The 19,359-nt window shown below is 24.6% G+C and overlaps 2 protein-coding genes across 11 annotated transcripts in view; both read left to right on the top strand.

The window, feature by feature from the left end:
* The window catches only part of LOC114128512 (uncharacterized), a 37,177-nt gene extending 33,317 nt beyond the window's left edge, over nt 1–3,860 (top strand). For 4 of the 6 annotated variants that reach the window (XM_050200483.1, XM_050200486.1, XM_050200482.1 and 1 more), the window contains 2 exons: nt 1,036–1,181; nt 2,327–3,860. The gene's annotated coding sequence lies outside the window, so the exon portion shown is untranslated. The remainder of the gene's footprint in view (nt 1–1,035; nt 1,182–2,326) is intronic. The other 2 variants (XM_050200485.1, XM_050200484.1) reach the window with 2 other exon arrangements.
* Nucleotides 3,861–7,984: 4,124 nt separating this feature from the next.
* On the top strand, nt 7,985–17,894 carry LOC126549949 (uncharacterized). 5 transcript variants are annotated; one of them, XM_050200494.1, is made up of 7 exons: nt 7,985–8,327; nt 13,665–13,767; nt 13,901–13,965; nt 15,772–15,807; nt 15,905–16,019; nt 17,057–17,121; nt 17,202–17,881. In XM_050200494.1, the coding sequence occupies exons 2-7, from the start codon at nt 13,710–13,712 to the stop codon at nt 17,292–17,294; spliced, it is 432 nt and encodes a 143-aa protein (XP_050056451.1). In that variant the 5' UTR covers nt 7,985–8,327; nt 13,665–13,709; the 3' UTR covers nt 17,295–17,881. The 5 variants fall into 5 exon arrangements, with proteins under 5 accessions (XP_050056451.1, XP_050056454.1, XP_050056450.1 ...); XM_050200497.1 differs by lacking the exon at nt 7,985–8,327 and adding an exon at nt 10,089–10,244 and having other exon boundaries at nt 15,905–15,920; nt 17,202–17,894; XM_050200493.1 differs by lacking the exon at nt 7,985–8,327 and adding an exon at nt 10,089–10,244 and having other exon boundaries at nt 17,202–17,884.
* Nucleotides 17,895–19,359: the final 1,465 nt, after the last annotated feature.

Raw genomic sequence — 19,359 nt, forward strand, 5'->3', positions numbered from 1 at the left:
TTACAGTAACAGCTTAAAAATTTTAATATGTTCATTGTTCATACATGTTATCATAACTATGTACAACTTATTATAATTTTGGTACATATCAAAAATGTCTTTTAAGTAGTATTTATATACTTTTAGTTTGTATTTAGTTGAATTTTTTACTTTTATAGCAAATTCAATTATTTTTTCAATATGTTCTCTAAATTTTAGTTATTTTTTATGATCCTGGCAGTGAAATGATTTTTCATCTTTTACGACTCAGTGGATGAATCTTGTAATAGGTTTCTTATGTTTTCTTTTGGACTTGATCGGAATCTCTTGATAATAAACATTATTCTTGAATTTAGTAGACTGCCAAATAGTGTTAGTTATGTGTTTGTAGTTAAGTTGGGTCAATACAAATCTAGTTCATTTTTATATGAAACACATCTCATGAATTTTAATTGTACTATTTGGTATATAATTTCTGATAATTTGAATTTTGGTATGTTTTGGCCATTACTTTTAATAAAAATAATGCACTGAGATTTATGATTTGAAAACTTGATACTTGTTATATTAGTTCTTTATGTAAATATGTTGGCTGTTATTTCGAGAATTTTACCATTGTTAGGTTTCAAATTTTTAAAGATTGATCTTAAACTATTTATTTCATGAATCTATTAGCACATTTTTATAGTAATATAGTTTATGTTAATATTGACATAAGTTATATACAATATTTCTGTTAAAAATTAGTTCAACCTACAAAATTAAGGAAAAAACTTTTATATGAATATCCTATATCTTTTGTTTAGAATTTGTTTAGCAAACAAGTTTAACAACCCTTTATTTTGAGTTTCCTACTCAATGACAAGATACACTCAAAAACAATTATATTATATTATTACAAACAAGTTTCTTGAATCTTTATATTCAAATTTTTATTTTACCTATCTATTTTTAGGGCCTTACTTTATATTATAATTAAATAAACTTACTAGCTATATTTAGCATAATATCATCATGGCAATTTAATATAATTGTATGTTTATAATTTATTTTCAGAAGAAGTGTACTATAGGTTTATATATATCCATTAAATCTGAAGAAATATTAAAATACATTTGTTGAAATTGAGAAGTTTGATTAACATTATTTAAAAAAATACTTTTTATCAAATTGTAATCAATCTGAAAAGTAGTTGAAATCATGTAAGTAAATAATAAAAATGTTAATGTATATAGGTACCTATTCTAAAGTTTGAATAAAAAAATTATTTTATAATTTAAATATTATTAAAGTTAATATTTGAATGAACCAATAACATTTGTTATTATCATTTTTAGATTGTAAACTTTAAATAATAATTTTTATTTTATTCCAACCTATTTGTTAATTGAATTTTTATTTTGAAAAATAATTTAAAACTTACTTTTTACAGCACTTATTTCAAACACAATTTAATTTCATACTATTTATTCATTTACATTTATCTTAAAAAGTATGTGAGAAAAATTTTTAAAATTGACTAGTTCAAAATACTATGGCTAAAGTTGCCATGTATGTTGGTTTTGAATATAGTGTTTTATTGTCTTAATTAAGTGTTTTGGAACCATAATTTTTTCAAAATTAAACTTCAATAGTTTGTGTTAACAGTTTGTTTTTAATTAAACATGTAGATAAACAATATTGTTTTGATAACTGATAAAATAATCTATTTAATTGACTTACAAAGTCTATTTTTAAATAATTTTTCTAGCTTAATGTTAATATTAATTGATGAATATGTTCACTCTTTTTCTATCCCCTATCAACAATTTTTGTCATCCCTCGTAACTTATTTGATACTAATTTGGTCAGTTACTCGTTTTGATTTGTACCACTGATTTAGTTGTATCACAAACATCCTTCGTGTATTGAGTGCTAATCATTGTGTTTGGTATTTTAGTAACTAAATATAGTGTGTTAAACTTGGTGGTTAGCTGTGGAGGAGTGATAACATTTTTCTTATAAAAATTATATAAAAAAAATTTATCATGGTTTAAGTAAAATAAAATATGGCAACCTTATGTATAGCCAAATTCTATATGAATAAAATAACAGTCGTAAATAAGTTTTTTCAAATTATAGATCTTTAAGTTGTTTATACTTTCGTAGTTTTGTTTAAAACTTTCAAATATACTAACAAAATTATCTATAACAACATATTTATTTATATTGTATTAAATTTAACCATTAAACATAATTACATTGAATTAGCCAAATTTAAATTTAGAATGGAATTATTGTAGTAACTGAATTTAAAACAAAACATTTAACTTATCACTACTTTAATGTCTATATTTTGTATTTTCAGATTAGATAATCAATATTAGAAAGATTATCATATAAGAAGCTTCGCTGTGCAACTCAAAATTATCTACATATTTTGAAATACCAGTCATCAAAATTTTAACTAAGCTCAGTTATTGATACTGTCAAACAATCAGAAGAAAATATGTTTGGGTTATAATAAACTAGAACAAAAAATGTAACAATAAATTGATGAAACATTTCATTTGATTGTAACTGGGTTACAAAATTCATATTTAATGATGCAATTATGTCAAACTAATTATTTGGTCAAATAATCAATTACTCAAATAATATTTTTAAGTTATAAATTTAAAAAATAATATAAAAAAATGTACTCAATCGACCTATAGATAACTTTTTTAATATTTTTTTTCTGTTAAAATAATTGATTGAACTATGTTTTTTTTTTTTAATTTATGTTAGTGGTAATGTTTCCTAATTTATTATGGTCATAATTGATCTCAATATTATTATAATTTATAATTTTTGTGCTGCCCATTTGAGGTTTAATGTAAATAATAACAATAATATAATGATAATTTTAAGATTTTATTTATATTACTATTACTTTCATTATTATTATTATTATTTTTTTTTTTTTTTTGTTATAGCTTTCATTTGTTATTAATATAATTGATAATCCTAATGATACATTATTTTTTGTACAGGGGAATTATAACATAACATAGGCTATTAGAATAAAAATAAATCCAATTATTTCATATTTTAAAAAGAAAAAAAGAATGAGCTCATTTATTATAATTATAAATTGTAAAGTTTGTGTGTTTTAGTGTATCTTGTACATATTGGTCTTGTAAGACTTTATTATTATTATGTATAAATTTAATAATAAATTCATGTTTAATTATTGCTAAATAAAAATTGAAGTATTATGGCTTTAAAAGAAAGTGACATTATAAGGTAATGTCACTACTATATTTGTTGATGACGAAACAATAGACAGTTGTAAATAAAACATGACTTTAAGATTGTCGTCCGATCAAAACTTTTTTTCATAATCATCCAATCGGCTATTGTTTTGGCACCAACAATGTAATATAAACTAATTTTAAATTATAAAATATATTATTTTCATCATCGTCATTATTTTTATTTTTATTATTATTTTTATAACATTGTACAAAATCACTATACCTTATAATATTATATTGATTGTAATTATTATTATTATTGTTTCTTTTTTTTACTTACAATTATTATACATTAATAACTATGTAGTAGGGTTTTGTTCGCGACCTCTGCTTCTAACATATTATATATATTCCTTAACGTAGCATGTCAATTGTATGTTTTCTCACCTAAACCATAATATAATATTATAATATATTACAAACATTATATCTTTAATATTATATGTAATATTAAGAATGTTATTTACTCGACGTTAATATTGCTTGTTTATGGTTTTATATTATATATTATTATGATTATTATTATTATTATTATTGAAATATAATACAATAAAAATGTGAATGTTTAAATAAATATACGATACTATGTGTATATAATAACTAGATTGCTGTTATTGTCTGTATGTTTTTTTTTTTCAATTCATAAGCTCATGCTCTATATCAATATCATTATTTTAACTTGAGGTAATAAAAATAAAAAAACTTACAATAAACTGTAAGACTCGTTACTAACTTCAGTATAGCCACTATGGCATACGTTTACTATTCAATTGAAAATAAATTTGTATTTTCGTATTATAATCTTGTGGTGTATCGACTATTTTTCTTCGATTGATTTTAATAATTTTTTTTATATTTTTTTTATTCAATATATCTAATACATATTACATATATATAATATAATATGTATGCCTATTACACCATCACAATATTAATTACAATATTTTGTGTAAACTTAGAAGTAATTTTATATCCTTGTAATTAATTTATAAAACATAAAAATAACAAAAAAAAGTCAATATTCGTGTATAATTATAAATTATATTATATTTTACAATCAGTTGTATATAATCGTTCTAAATGTTAATTATTGTTGTGTAATTATTATTATAATTGATGTTGTAATATTCTCATGAATTAAACCAAAGGTTTTGTTTCAATAGTTTGTTTATTTTTCATTTCAGTGACTTGTTGAGTTGTATTTTTTTCAATTGATCACCAATTTCAATTTCTGTTGAATGGTATTCTGAAAACTTTACCTGTCCTCGGTATGGACGTCGAGTTTGATGAGTTCATTTACTCTTCGCAGTTTTTGTGGTATCTATGCTTTTTAAAACACTGTGGTGATTGGTTGTTTTACAGCGAATTTTTATAAAGATTTTCTTCTCAGGCTGAAAAAAAAATGCTTTAAAAGTTTCATGTCTGTATATTTATAGATTGAACGTCTAGGTGGTGTAGCCTATCACTTTGAAAAGGTAAGTTTTCAACTCGGTCGTTTTTCTACTATAAATGGAAGGAAAACCCACTGGTCATTTTTAAAATGATGAAAAATAGAACACACGGTGTCACAGTTCATGTGTGACTATCGTACACCAATCGAACTGTGGCAAGAGTTGAGTAGTGGAGATTGCCCGACACAAAGTCACTCATAGAGATCCTGTAAAATACTTACGGTGGGTGGAGACTTGGAATTTGGTAACAAACAGATCCGTGAAAGGCTTGTCCGTACATTTTCACTTAAAGTGTACCTTTTCCTTTTCCATCAATAGCTGGTACTTGTTTTCACTAAATGTGATATTGACCACGTTTCCACCAAAACAATTTTTATACCATATAAAGCTGTAATATAGTATTTAACTTATTTAAAATACTAAATATGTAGTAGGCACTTAAAAATAATATACGAGTAAATATTAAAAAAATCATTTTTACTATAAGAATACCGAGTTAAGCAATAATAATAATAATAAGTCGGGTATTGGTTGATTATACAGGTATAGGAAATAGGTACAATTAGGTATTTAAAAAATCAGTGGATAATATCCAATAGGATTTCCTAATAATTCGCAACATCAATTAATGTTCTTGGTAAATAAATAATAAGTGTATTGTATTTCTAATTATTTATTAAAATTGCTGTATTTTTTTTATTCTCTAAAACAATTAACAGATAAGAGCATAATAACTAATAAGTAAATTCGATCATTCATATTTAAACCATGTTAATTGTTAAACGACGGGAGGGTAACATTGACCGGCAAGCCCTCAATAGTGCCACCCGACCTGATACTTTTTAGGTAAATAGTGTTCTTCACGTTAAACCGATATAATATTTAATTTAATTTTCTAATGTAATTTTTTGATTGTTTAACGTATCTGGGTAACTATAGTGGTAACACGAGATTTCTATGTGAAAAGGTTGTACTTGAATAGACTTAGATAATTCGTTTATTTTGCATTCTCATCTGTTCGCTCACAAGATAGGTAATCATATTATGCAGGTATTGAATCATAATACCATCTGCAGCTGTAACGTATTTTTTTTTTTTTTTTGGAGACGTTATAATATGTGTGTCGTCAGTATTTATGTACCTAATACCTAGGGATCAGACTGATCAGAGCAGGTGTATACAATGTCTTAGACATGAGCGAATGTCGAGTAAAGGAGGGCCAAAGCCAGAAATTTCGTTTCTTTGAGAAACTCCTTTTTAATTGTTTAAAAAACAATTGCTGCGTAAAAATGACTATATTAACATAATATTTATATGTTTTTCGTTATTATATGTAGTGGTCTTTTAGTGTTTAAATGTTTTGGTGGAAAATGGTACTATTATTATACCGGTCACTACATTATTTTTAGCGGACATAAAGTTTATTCTATGTATATGGAAACGAATATTTTTAAATCAACACGTACAATCTATCAAAAGTACATAAATAGCATACGGTAAAATCGGTAAAATGATGATGACGAGTGATGACCTTCGACGTGAGCTACAATGTTATGGGTATTTTTTTAGCATATAATTATGTGATTATTTTAATATTTAATAGTGCATCATATGTCGAGAATACAATTATTCTGAACGAAATTTACGATGTTGCAGGACAATTATAAAACGACATAATAATTAAATTGGTAGTCATAATAATATAGGTATTATAATATTGGAACTTAAATACGTAGGTAGGTCGGTCGTATATCTATATAGAACGTAAAACTGTCATAGTTAATGTTTTGTGTTGCTTAATATAATATTTAGTAGGCACCTACCTAATATAAGTATGGAATAAATAAAATTTCATTAATGCTATAGCTATTATAGATACTTACCTAAGACCTAACTATAAAAGCAGAAACAAATATAGTTCAAGGAGTTAGGTATCTGTTTTATACCTACCAAGTTCATAATATTCTGCAAATTTTTAATTTATGTTTTTTTTTTTTTTTTTAAACGTTTTTATGTATATGAAATCCAAAAATTTAATAACATACCTAGTTAATCTATATGTCGTAGGCATGTAGTCAAAGAATTTAATATTTATCCAATTTCACTATCCGCCTAGTCATTTAATTAAATGACTAGGCATTTGACTAATTGCCTATTTCATGCCAGGCAAATAATAAAAAATCATTTTGTATTATTTTAAAAATTTAAATATATTTTCTATCAGTTATTTATTGCTATTTTATGTATAAAAAAACTATGTATTATTAATATGTAAAAAACGTAGAAAATAAAATAATAATAATAATATAATAATTATGTGAAATAATATGTTTAATTTAAAATTAAAAAGAAAATATATTTAAATTTTTAAAATAATACAAAATGATTTTTTATTATTTGCCTGGCATGAAATAGGCAATTAGTCAAATGCCTAGTCATTTAATTAAATGATTAGGCATTTAACTAAATGTCTAGGCGGATAGTGAAATTGGATAAACATTAAATTCTTTGACTATATGCCTAGGCATTTAATAAAATGCCTGATTTGACTATATGCCTACGACATATACATTATTTAAATTATTAAAATATTATACATTATACTACTTATTTAAAATATATACTTTTATATGGGTAATGCCTTGTAATGGGTACCTGTGCATTAATCAATCATCAATGGCGTATTTACGGGGTTGATGATGAGAAAGATTATATCTTCCTCTTGACCTTTTTTTTAGCTTATATCACTGCATTAGTTTGTATGAAAAGATTAAAAACATATTTAAGAAATTTTATAAAGGAGGTAAATTAATATTTCTTATTCGTTATAATGAAATATTTGTTGCATTATATATTAATTGTCTAAATTTTGAAAATTATTTTAATTTTAGTCCAAATTGAATGTGGGCTTACAAAGCTTTACATTCATTACAACATAAGAGTGGATGTTGAAGAAACTATTGACCATATAGTTAAAAAACCTAGAAAGATACAGTTTGTTTTGTAAATGATAAATAAATAAATGATTCATTACCTATTGAATTCATACCATTTAATATGCTATATGTTATAATTATGAGATTTATACACCTACTATAAACATATACATATATAATTAGGACTAGGATTTCAAAGTATATGCTTCTTTTTTATATATATATGATAGAAGCCTAATTTTTATACATAAATTCGTTCGACGTCATCATTCTGATTTCAAATAAATCAATTTTTTTTTTATTTTTTTATGTAAAAGCTTTTTTTGTTTTTGTTTAAATTAATTAAAAACAAATGAATTAATAAGAAATGTAAAAACCCAGAATGCGGATTTAATGGTTATATCTTTAGTTATATGGATTCTTATTATTATTTTCGTTATCTGCTTGTTTATATTAAATATACAGATAACCGATTTACATAATATAGCCTGCAGTAGTGCAGTACCTATACGGTCAGTATGCCTTCAACATCGATATCGATCGTTTCAAAATTTAAGATTTAGTGTTGTAATTTTAAGCCTCCGGTATGAAGTGAAGTATGCAACGATCACTTCAGTGGATGATGCAGAGAGTTCATTTTTTATATATTCAGTATCACTACAGCAGATCTAGGGAATTACACGGTAAATACCTAATTATTTTTTTTAATTTAAATTAATTTTTCAAATTTTTTTATTAATTTTTTTAACTAGTTCATTTTAACTTTTGGTCACGCATTTTTTTTTTTGTTTTTTTTTTTTTTTTAAATAAATATGCTTCTTTTTTGCATTTTTAAAACAATCGTGATCTTTTTTTGTTGCGTATTATGCTTTAAAATCCGAGCCCTATATGTATATAATATATATATATTAGGTAGGTATGAAATCAAAATAAATTGATAGTATCTTCATGTATTTCGAGTGGAGGGAGAAAAACTATTTTGGTCATTTCTCTCCCCTCAAATAAATCCTACATACGCCACTTGTATTAATAGTATATACTATATTATACCTAAGTTTTCATAGTATTTATTAATAGGTGTTATTTTCAGTGTTGTTTAATCAATATTGATAACATAGTTATACCTATTAGTAATAAATATATACTACTTACAGTATTATTGTGTGAAACTTGGTGGACTACAGAGGCCCCCTAAAAGTGGAAATAAAATTAAAAAATACTATAAGCTAAAAGAAATTATACTTTTCGATCATTCGTTAAAAAAATTACTTTTATGTTATGACAAAAGTATTATCGCCCTTCAACTTAAACGTATTCATTAAGCTCTAGTGTAGCTAAGTAGCTGGTCTTAATATGTCACTGATTACTAAACACAACGATAGCTAAAGTTGGCTATTGACTTTGTGCTTGAATGCTACACCCTCTTAGGCCAGTGCATTTTTTTTTTTAATCTACAATTATAACAACTAAACTAGACAGTTTTTATATTTAATTTTCAGTTAATATTTTATCAAACGAGTAACAACTCCGATGTATATTTATTTCTAAAACACCAACTATAAATGAAAATAAACTTATATTAAATACAATAAAAATAATAAAACGTGTTAAACAAAAATTAGTTTTTAATCTGACTAAAGTAGGTACCTTATAATATGTTAAAATGTTTTACTTCAAATTACCTACCTATTTTAATTTATTGCATTTTCACACAATTTTTTTTCAAATAATATTTAAACACCGTATAATCATAAAAAATAAAACTTAATCTTAATTTTTAACATATTCATGAAGACATATTTTTTGGTCAAATTTTTTCACACATAAAGCAAGGTAAGCAGATGCTAATTGACTCGTGGGTTTATAGTTAACTATAAAACCGAGATATTACACCATCTATTAACGCCGAGCTATTTTATTTGTATTAATCAATTATTTATATTTTTTTCATTTTTTCCCTGTTAAGTCGGGTAACGTAGTTAATATTATTGTGTAGGATATAATATAGGATATGTATTGTGTATATTTCATGGATAGTTATACATATTGTATACTATACCTATATACTATATTCGGGTAGTGACGTAGTGTGTAGGTATGCAAATCATTATAGAACAATATTATTCATTTTTTTTAAATGAATAATTATCAGTTTATGATTTTTGGTTTTAAAATTTGCGTGATCGTGTTAATTTCATATTATCCTGCTACCGATTTATTCAGATTTTCCAAAATAATATCATTAAAAATGTTAAATTTACGCCGAAATCAGATTATTTACCTACATTACAATAATACAACAATTCTATAGGTAATAATTAGGCTATTATAATATAATATGTAAATCTATTGTGACTAGGTTTGTACTGAATCTTTCACTTCCTGATTATTTTAATAAATCATAATATAAAAAATAAAAATTTTCAATTTTCGTTTGACAATGTGTTTGATAATTGTATACAACACATCTTATATGTATTACAACGTCTAAGTATACAATTGTTTAACAATTCCACTCATTTCTAGTATAATATTTGTTATCATCCACATAAACCTCGTCAAATATGTCATTTGTTTTCGGAATTTGTTTAGTTTTAATTGTAAGTATGTATAATTTTTTGTATGTGGCCATGCGAGTTTAGGATGTAATATTAATGATTACAAATTAGTAATTACAATAAACCATTTACACCTACCTAGTCACTATTGCTGATGTTTGTTTAAAGTCGTGGTTTGTATTCTCAGACATAGATACATAATCACGACTGGTACTTGGTTAATATTTAGGCAACTCTATTGGCATTAATTAATTGATTAAAAAACAACTTAAAAAAATTTCTTTTTAATCTATTAATTTTATAAAAATGAAAACAATAAACATTTTATTTAGATAGGCATAATGTTGTATAATATATTGTGATATATTATTATGATATATTATGTAATTATTTTAGACTATTGAAATATAAAGGATTTTAATAGAGATCAAAATAAAGTATATTGTAAAATACAAATACAACTTATTAAAAAATGTTCATAGAAAATAACTATTTCTTTCAAACACATAAATTAAAATCCCAGGTCAATATAACTAAAAAATACCACTATTCATACCAAATAAACTAGTTTAACGTTTAAAGATATACTGATTTCATAAATATTTTTAATCTAATTGATATTAACTAAAAACTTTATTAAGTTACTATAATGTATAAAATTTTTATTATACATAATGTATTTTCATTATTGTGTAAATATACTTTTATAAAATTTGCTGTTTGTATTTTGAGCACAGATTGTAAATATTTAGTATATGAAAGAAATTTAAATGATTTTTAACTATCTAACCTATCTAAGTTATAAGTTACTTAAAAAAAAGTATTCATAATTTTTTCTAATAAAACAAAATAAAGTAACTTTTAACTAAACTTTCGTTTTAATATTTATTAAATTAACTTAACAAATTGAAACATAGTTAACATTATCCAGTCTTGCATTTAGATAAAAATATTTCATTTCATGTTGTCAATATTATATTATTGTTGTATTCGTAGGTATATTTTTACATCCGGATTCTCATGTTATAAAATTTATAAAGTTATTGACTAATATGCAATTGCAGCCAATTTATAGTTAGATGTCTGAACCGTCTAGATCAGCGGTTCTCAACCTTTTTGAGTTCACGACCCCCTATAATGTCACCAAGATGTCTAACGACCCTTTTGTAAAGTAAGCATTAAAAAATTGAATAAACTGTTATTGTATTTATTTATGTATATATTTTACAAAAAAAGTAATTAATTCGACTTACAGATAATTTTAAATAAATAGATAATATAATATTAAATTTAAATTTTTTTCGTCTTAAATATTTTACAAAAAAAGGTATACTATGTACATTTGAATATTTTTTAATTTAATGACTCTTTTGCTGTTGTTGATTTGAAATAATTTTGTCAATCCTTGGCTCAATAGATTTGGATAGACTTATTCTTATTGTTGGCGATATATCCAGCCGATTTCTCGATTTGGTTTTAATTGTAGTCATCATAGAAAACCCTGCTTCGCATAAGTATGTTGTTGAAAATGGAATTAACTTTTTTAAAGCTTCCTCTGTCAATGCAGGATACTCAGATTGAATTTTGATCCAAAATTTTCTTATGTTTTTATTACTATGAAAAATCTGTTCCAACCCTTTGTCTGAATACAACTCAATTAATTTTTCTTCATTTAATGATGATAATTTATTTTTTTCTGATTTAATAAATGGATTAATAACCCATAAATTGTTTAAACGAATATCTTTTGTTGGATCAAAATATTTAAGAAATTTTTCTTTTAGTTTTAATAAATGAATCGCAATAACATTTTGCATTTCATTTATTTCATTTTCATTTATTATTTTTTCTTCCACCATATTAAAAAAAAGATGGGAACATAATATCAAACGTAAACTTTTGACTTTGTAATCTTTTTTCCCAAAGTTCGATTTTGTTAAGAAATGCTTCTATTTTATTGTTTGATGTAAAAGTATTAGTATAGGGCCCTTGTAAACTCAAATTTAAATCGTTGAGAATAGAGAATATATAGACTCTAGATGAACACATTATGTTATTAAAATGTGTAGTATACAAAATTTAATAGGTACCTAACAAATTCATAATTTTTATTTATTATTATTCCTGTTCAATGTGCATTACGGTAGAATTAGCCATTAGGTGTACCTAACGATATTGTAATTTGTATAGGTAATAATATAATATATAATTAAATTAAATGTATTGAAAATAGTATTCAATTATCACGCTTGATATGAATTACAGGGTATAAGTAGAATTATATAATTTATAACTATTTTTACCATTACTAACAAATTCCAATAAATAATATGACCATATAATAAGTAGGTATAAATGTGTGTGTATAGGTATACCGTATACCGTCATGCTACACGATTGTGCACTTTTTACCTGAAAAAAAAACGCAACATGATTGCGCACTTTTTAACACTAAACATATTGCTTTTCAACGTATTAAAATCAGATAATAATTGATTGCATCGGATTTTATTGTTAGTTATCTAATATTGTAAGTTAACATGATAGTGACGGTGTGTAGCAGTCACATATCAAAAAGTTATATACCATTATGACAGTTTCATGTCGAGCAATGTGTGTATTTTCGTTTTTTTTTTTTGTTTTTTTTTTAGTTTTTTTTTGAGAAAATGGAAATAAAAAACAATTGTTACAGAAAAAAGTAAGCCGTATATTTTAGTTGATGAGTATACAATATATATATTACATATTATAATAAATTTAAAATTCTGAAATGTACGATGTATTTATTACAAAGTGGTTTTTACATTCTCACAGTTCACTGTTCTTCAATTTAAAAATCAACTGAAACTTGTATACAAATGTGGCACACAATTATTATTATATAATACCTATATATATTGTATAATATTAAATGTAGATATAAGCCTTTGATTATTTAATTAAAATAATTCTGCTGATAATTCCTATCGAATTCGATGATTATAAACTATAATAAACTGTACAGTTATGTATTATAATCTGCTGCCGTTTTTCCACCGATTTCATGGGCAGGTGAATCCTTAACAGAGACAAGTATGACTAATGGGCCAACATCTTTCCATATAGTCACTATAATGCGCAGTTCTATACATCTGATCTATCTATTTACCAAGTGGCGAGATATTCATTAGACATCCAAAGTAAATCGTATTTAAACATTTTTAATATATATATAGTATAAAACAATAAAATATTAACAAACCGGGTAAAAAGCAAAATAAAAATATTACATTTATTAATAATACGTGGAAAAAACCAGAAGGAAGATACTGCAGTAGAAAAGGATATCAAATATTTGTTTTGCGCAATCATGTAACGTTTGCTTAAATATAAAAAGGTAAAAAAGTGCTCAATTATTGTGTTACGTTCGATATATTGTAGCCTTAAGTATATTAGTGTATAAGAGTCTTCCTTTGTTCACAGGTATTGACCTATGCAGAAGTCCGCATAACAAATCATAAGGAATTAATGAATGTAGGGCTTAACGGTTTCTTAAATTGCGTGTCAGAATTAAATTTAAATATCGGTAATTATTTAATTATTATATATAATTTATTATTCATCATCAATATTAAAATGTTTGAATTATATTATGTTGACTAGGTATACTTTTATAATTTATGTTATTTGTATTCTAATAAAATAACAACTATTTATAGAAACGTGCGGAGATTTGTTGGATGACAAGTCGAATACTAGTGATATCAAATACGACGGTTGTAAAGTAAGTCCTTTTATTACCTACATATAATATTATATACATTTTTATTTATTATAATATAATGCGCTAAACAGACATAAATAATATATATATATATATTGTATATACAGTATTTACTTACCTATAGTAAAGACATGTACAAGTATTTCGTACATTTAATAGTGTTAAATAGTGCAACTATATAGTTGTACAATACTACAATAGTGCTATTATTTATAAAAATATAAGTATACCTTATTAATAAATACGTGAGTGTACATTATACTATGACTTAGTTAAAAAAAAATCATTATACAATTGTATAGGATAAAAACTACTGATTATTACATGATTTTTGACAAAGTAAAACATTAGGTAAGTCATTAAAAGTATTAAAAGTACTGACATTGAATCTTTTACGTAATTTTAAGTCATAAAAACAAAATATTAATTCTTTAATCACTATTTTTTATTATTGTCATTTTCTTCATTTGTGAATGAAATTATACATTTTTTGTCTTATATACTTCAAAGCTATAGAGGCACATCAAGAAAGCGGTGTTAGTGTTCTATTATAGTCATTCCTTGGTTGACCTTGTTGACCTTTATTTTTGTTCGATAAGAAATTAGAATATTTATTATCGTTTTTGTTATTGATAAACTTGTATAGCAATTATTTTGTAACACCCCCTATACAAAATTCTAGATCGACTAGATTCGTTTTTGGCTATACATCACACTCTACAAATATCTATACTATAGTACTATACCAGGGGTGGCCAAACTTTTTTTAGTCACGATCTACTAAAAAATATACTTCACCTTTGAGGATCGACTTTCATAGATAATTTTTTTTATTATTGAATAGCTATAATTATTAAGAAACATATAGGGCGCGTTAAAAAAAATTCTAACATGATCGACTTTGAAATTGTCCGCGATCAACTGTTTGGCCGCCTCTGTACTATACCTACTGCAGTGTAGGACGTGCTCTCCAACTTTTGATTGTTTGTGTTTTTTCGATTATTTTTAAAAAATATTGAATATTTTTTAAACTTTTAATCTCTACTAGATTCAATTTTTTATCAGTAACCATCCTTAATAAGTTGATAAATAAAATATTTAATTATGACGTAGTTCTAATACGTTTATCGATCTATTTATAAAATGAAATTTTATTTTGAATATGGAACTATAATAAGTAATAAGGACGAGTATTTAAATTATCAATGAGTGAATATTTTAAAAAGTTATCTGTACTTCATTTCCACTCATCGAAATTTTAAATAGATATTCGATTATAATAATATGTACCTACATGAAAATTCTCAGAAAATATTTTTCTCTGAAATATGAAACTAAGTATGTATGCTGTCATTCAAAAACTGAGAAATGATTGCACTAAAAAAAAAAAAAATTGTAATATACATTGTTTTCAAATATTTTTTTAACGACTTCAAATCACATAAAATAAATACTTACAATAACATGATAATACTATTCATAGACTCGTATAGCGTATAGCGGCACATTTTTTATTTATAAGATAATTAATTTGTTAAATACCTACCTTTTTCAAGTACATAAGTAGTAATAATAACTTATAAAGGCAGTAATAATAGATAATGTATAGCTACGTAGATACTTTAAATGTTAAACAAATTTGTTCAAGTATACCTATTATTACATATTTAAGTGTAATGTAAACTAATGTAACAAGATTTGTCTTCGAAAACACTGAACTATTGAAAGTATTATTTTTGTATATTATAAGTACCTAATGATTAATATGCTTTATGTATAAGCATAATATTATATTTATTGTTTCAGTGTGTCGTACCATGCATAGCTAAAGCAATTGGAACTGTAAGTAATCTGAATATATTATGCAAAGTATTATTATATTATTTTATGATATAACACATATTAATATGTCGTTGCGTTCATTATGTTATATATATAGATGAACGTCAATGATGGTAAGTGGAATGAAAAACGATATTTAGAACTTACAGAGATGATCGAAGTACCGGAGTGGAGACAAGAGGCTGAAGTGATTGGAAAAAATTGCAGAGACCGTATGGCATTTGATTTGTTTAGACATTTTGTGATATTTAGATAATATTAAGTCTTTGGCTCTGTGCCATACCTTTCGAATATTTCTTTAAACAAAATATTTGAAAAATATAATCTTTCCTAACCTAAACTAAAGTAATTTTAGCATATAATTATTTTTGTTTATATATTTTATCTCCGAGGGGGGGGGTGTTTTAATACCTTAAACGCTCGCTCTGGCTACGCGCCTGTTAGTGTAACAACTATTATATTATGCTCTATTTAATATGTTATACACAATAAATACCTATAGATATAGATATAATCGTCGATTTCGTCATCACTTATTAAATTTAAGAATTACATTAAAAAAACGTATATTATTTGTATAGGTTAGATTTTTTTTTGCGAGAATTGGCTAATACCTAAAAGTAAAAATGAAACGTAACAATATGGAACAATATAGGTAGGTATGAATCATACGTGTACCTATAATACTTATTTAATATATAAATAGGTGAATTAGCTCAGAATGTAAAAATATTTCTGGAAAATATGTTAATTGGTGTATAATAATTAGATTTTTTTGACAGAATTTAGTCTCCATTCTAGACGGTTACCGGTCATTAATTTTTACAGTCCTTTATAGATAAACGCTGTATCATTCGCCTGGTTGATATGTTGCTATGTCATTATGATATTATTTTATTTTAATATATATTTTGCGATTTTTTTAGATGTCGTGAGTATGCTTGTCTAACCGTTTTCGATCGTTTTTCCTAATTCCCGAAAGACATTTATATTATTAAGAAACAAATAATATACAATAATAATTATCTTTTTTGTTTTTAGTTTAACTCAGCTTTTTCTTTCCATAGGTACATGGTATAAATACACAATAATTATTACCAAATTTTTTTGAGATATATCACTAGATTTTATTATTAAAAACATAATGTCTTCCTAATACTATGCATAATACATTAATACTTATATTTTAATATAGTATACGCATTACAATTGTAAACTAATTTTAATGCTATTTTGTAACTTGTTTTAGGCGTAAACACACATTGTTCAGCTGGTTTTCCTTTATTCCAGTGTGCATTAAAACATTCTAAAATGGTAAATATTCTCAAACTATTTATTAGTAATATTAATAGTTGTTTGAAATAATTTTAATTTGATTTGTGTTGCTGATATAGCTTCAAGATGTAGCAAAGAATTATATGATTCAAAAACAAGCGGATATCGAAGCTATGAACAATACAAATTTGGAATATGAAAATGACGATTAATAATCAACCATCACATTAACTATAGTCGGGTGCCAGGATCACACACGATTAGTTGTCGGTGTATTTATATAATATTATAACTTTAGACTCCACATAAACACACGCACACATTCTTATAAATGTACTCAGTAAATATTCGTCAAAGTTCTGTGTTAATAATGTATTTAGATTAATTATGCAAATATATGGTTAAAATTAAGTGGTGATAAAATACAAGTGTATATTAAATATAGCTATCTTGTACTATATAGTAGAATTTTATAATACGTTTACGTTATTTTGACATTATCAAAATAAAATAAAGTTATATAATATAGTTATTTTAAGTAATAACTGAAAAAATGTAATTTCCAATAGTTTTTAACATACATATTCCAGAGATTGTTTTATGAAATGTTCGAGAGTGAAAAAACCCTACAGCAGATAAATTGCATTTTAGAATCTGTACGGAACGATGAATGTATTCAGTATTGGCTTTACAATGTAATTTTCGAGCGTAATTGTTATCATGGATAATAATTATTTTTTATAGTAAAAAAAACGCTTTGATCTTTTGCTTCGGGGTTAGTTTCTTGTAAGAAATTTAATCATGTTTGTTTTTCAGATCAAAAGAAAAAATGCTCAGTACTTTTTAAAATAATCGAAAAACAAGGTAAACGAATTATTTAAACAAAAACTAACGATTATAGTTGTTTTGATATACCTAATTCTAAAAATAATAGTGGTAGGTACTCGTATAACTTTTCACTATTATGTGTATTATAATAACTTACCATACATAATAACATTTTAAAAATATTTCGATTTATTTTAAGGTATTTGAGCTATTTTTGCCATAAACTTATTCACGCTTTTATATGGTTATTAGTAAGAAGTATTAACTTGTTAGTTAATAATTAGTAACAGATAGTTATTTTATGCATTAAAATTTTTTATTGTTCAAAGGTTCGAAAAAATTTAAAAGTTTGTATGATATTTTGTATAGCAAGTACGAGAATAAAATTAAGTTCGTGTTCATAAAGTTAAAATCATCCATTATTATGTTATTGCTTTAGGACTAATATAATAGGTGATCACGATGTTTACTCGAAATATTTTGTCTTTTGAAAAAATAGAAGCTACAAAACATTGATGCTATGTTGAATATTGAGGTTAAAAAAATGCAATAGCATCCATTATTGTGTAATAGGTAACTATAATAAAGTATTGCGTTTACTAAAGCTTATGCATAAATCTCACATAATGTTTCAAGTATGTTGATGAAGTTATATTAATTTGTATAATGTTCAAAACAACTACACCTTTTTTAAAAACACTATATAATGAATCATTAAATATGTAAACATCTAATGACTAAAATTATGTACAGAGCAAATCATTATGTGTCATTTACAAAATTAAAGAGTGCAGTGCTGTATAGTAACAGTAAAACACCAAAATATCATAGTATTTATATTTATTATAATAATTTATACATATTGCATATACATGTATAAATGATAGGTATATCACAGTCCACAGACACTTGGTTTGCCATATATAGCCGTATAGGTAATACCGTTACCCAAGGTCCTGCTATGCATTATACGTCGTGTGCCGAAGTAGTCTCGTTTACAAAATATGTCCACAATTCGTTGCAAAATTAAAATACCGAACAAATACGTCTTTCAATAAAACACAGACGATATTGTTGTATTTTAAGTACGATTATACTATTATAGTAATATAATATGTTTATTTTTCATAATATAAATACTAAACCATAATTTTCCACCCTAATATTATGCATTTGTAAGACGAAAATAACAATAAACTGCGGGTATGGGATAAAATGGATGACTTCCAGTTGGATCCCGAATTTCAAAAACAACATGACAATTCCGGACATATTTTATCGAGTACGTGGGTTGGGTCTAGTCTATTAGTGTTGCCTAGAAGACACCATGCGAAGGTCTTGCAAAACGGTTAGTTTTTGGGTAAGCACACAAAGGTAACGGCCTGATGTAAACATAATTAAAATATTAAAATAATCGTTCAATTAGCATTTTTATTTATTTGTGTATAA

The sequence above is a fragment of the Aphis gossypii genome, chromosome 2 (assembly GCF_020184175.1).
Source record: "Aphis gossypii isolate Hap1 chromosome 2, ASM2018417v2, whole genome shotgun sequence".
In the NCBI taxonomy this organism is placed as follows: domain Eukaryota; kingdom Metazoa; phylum Arthropoda; class Insecta; order Hemiptera; family Aphididae; genus Aphis; species Aphis gossypii.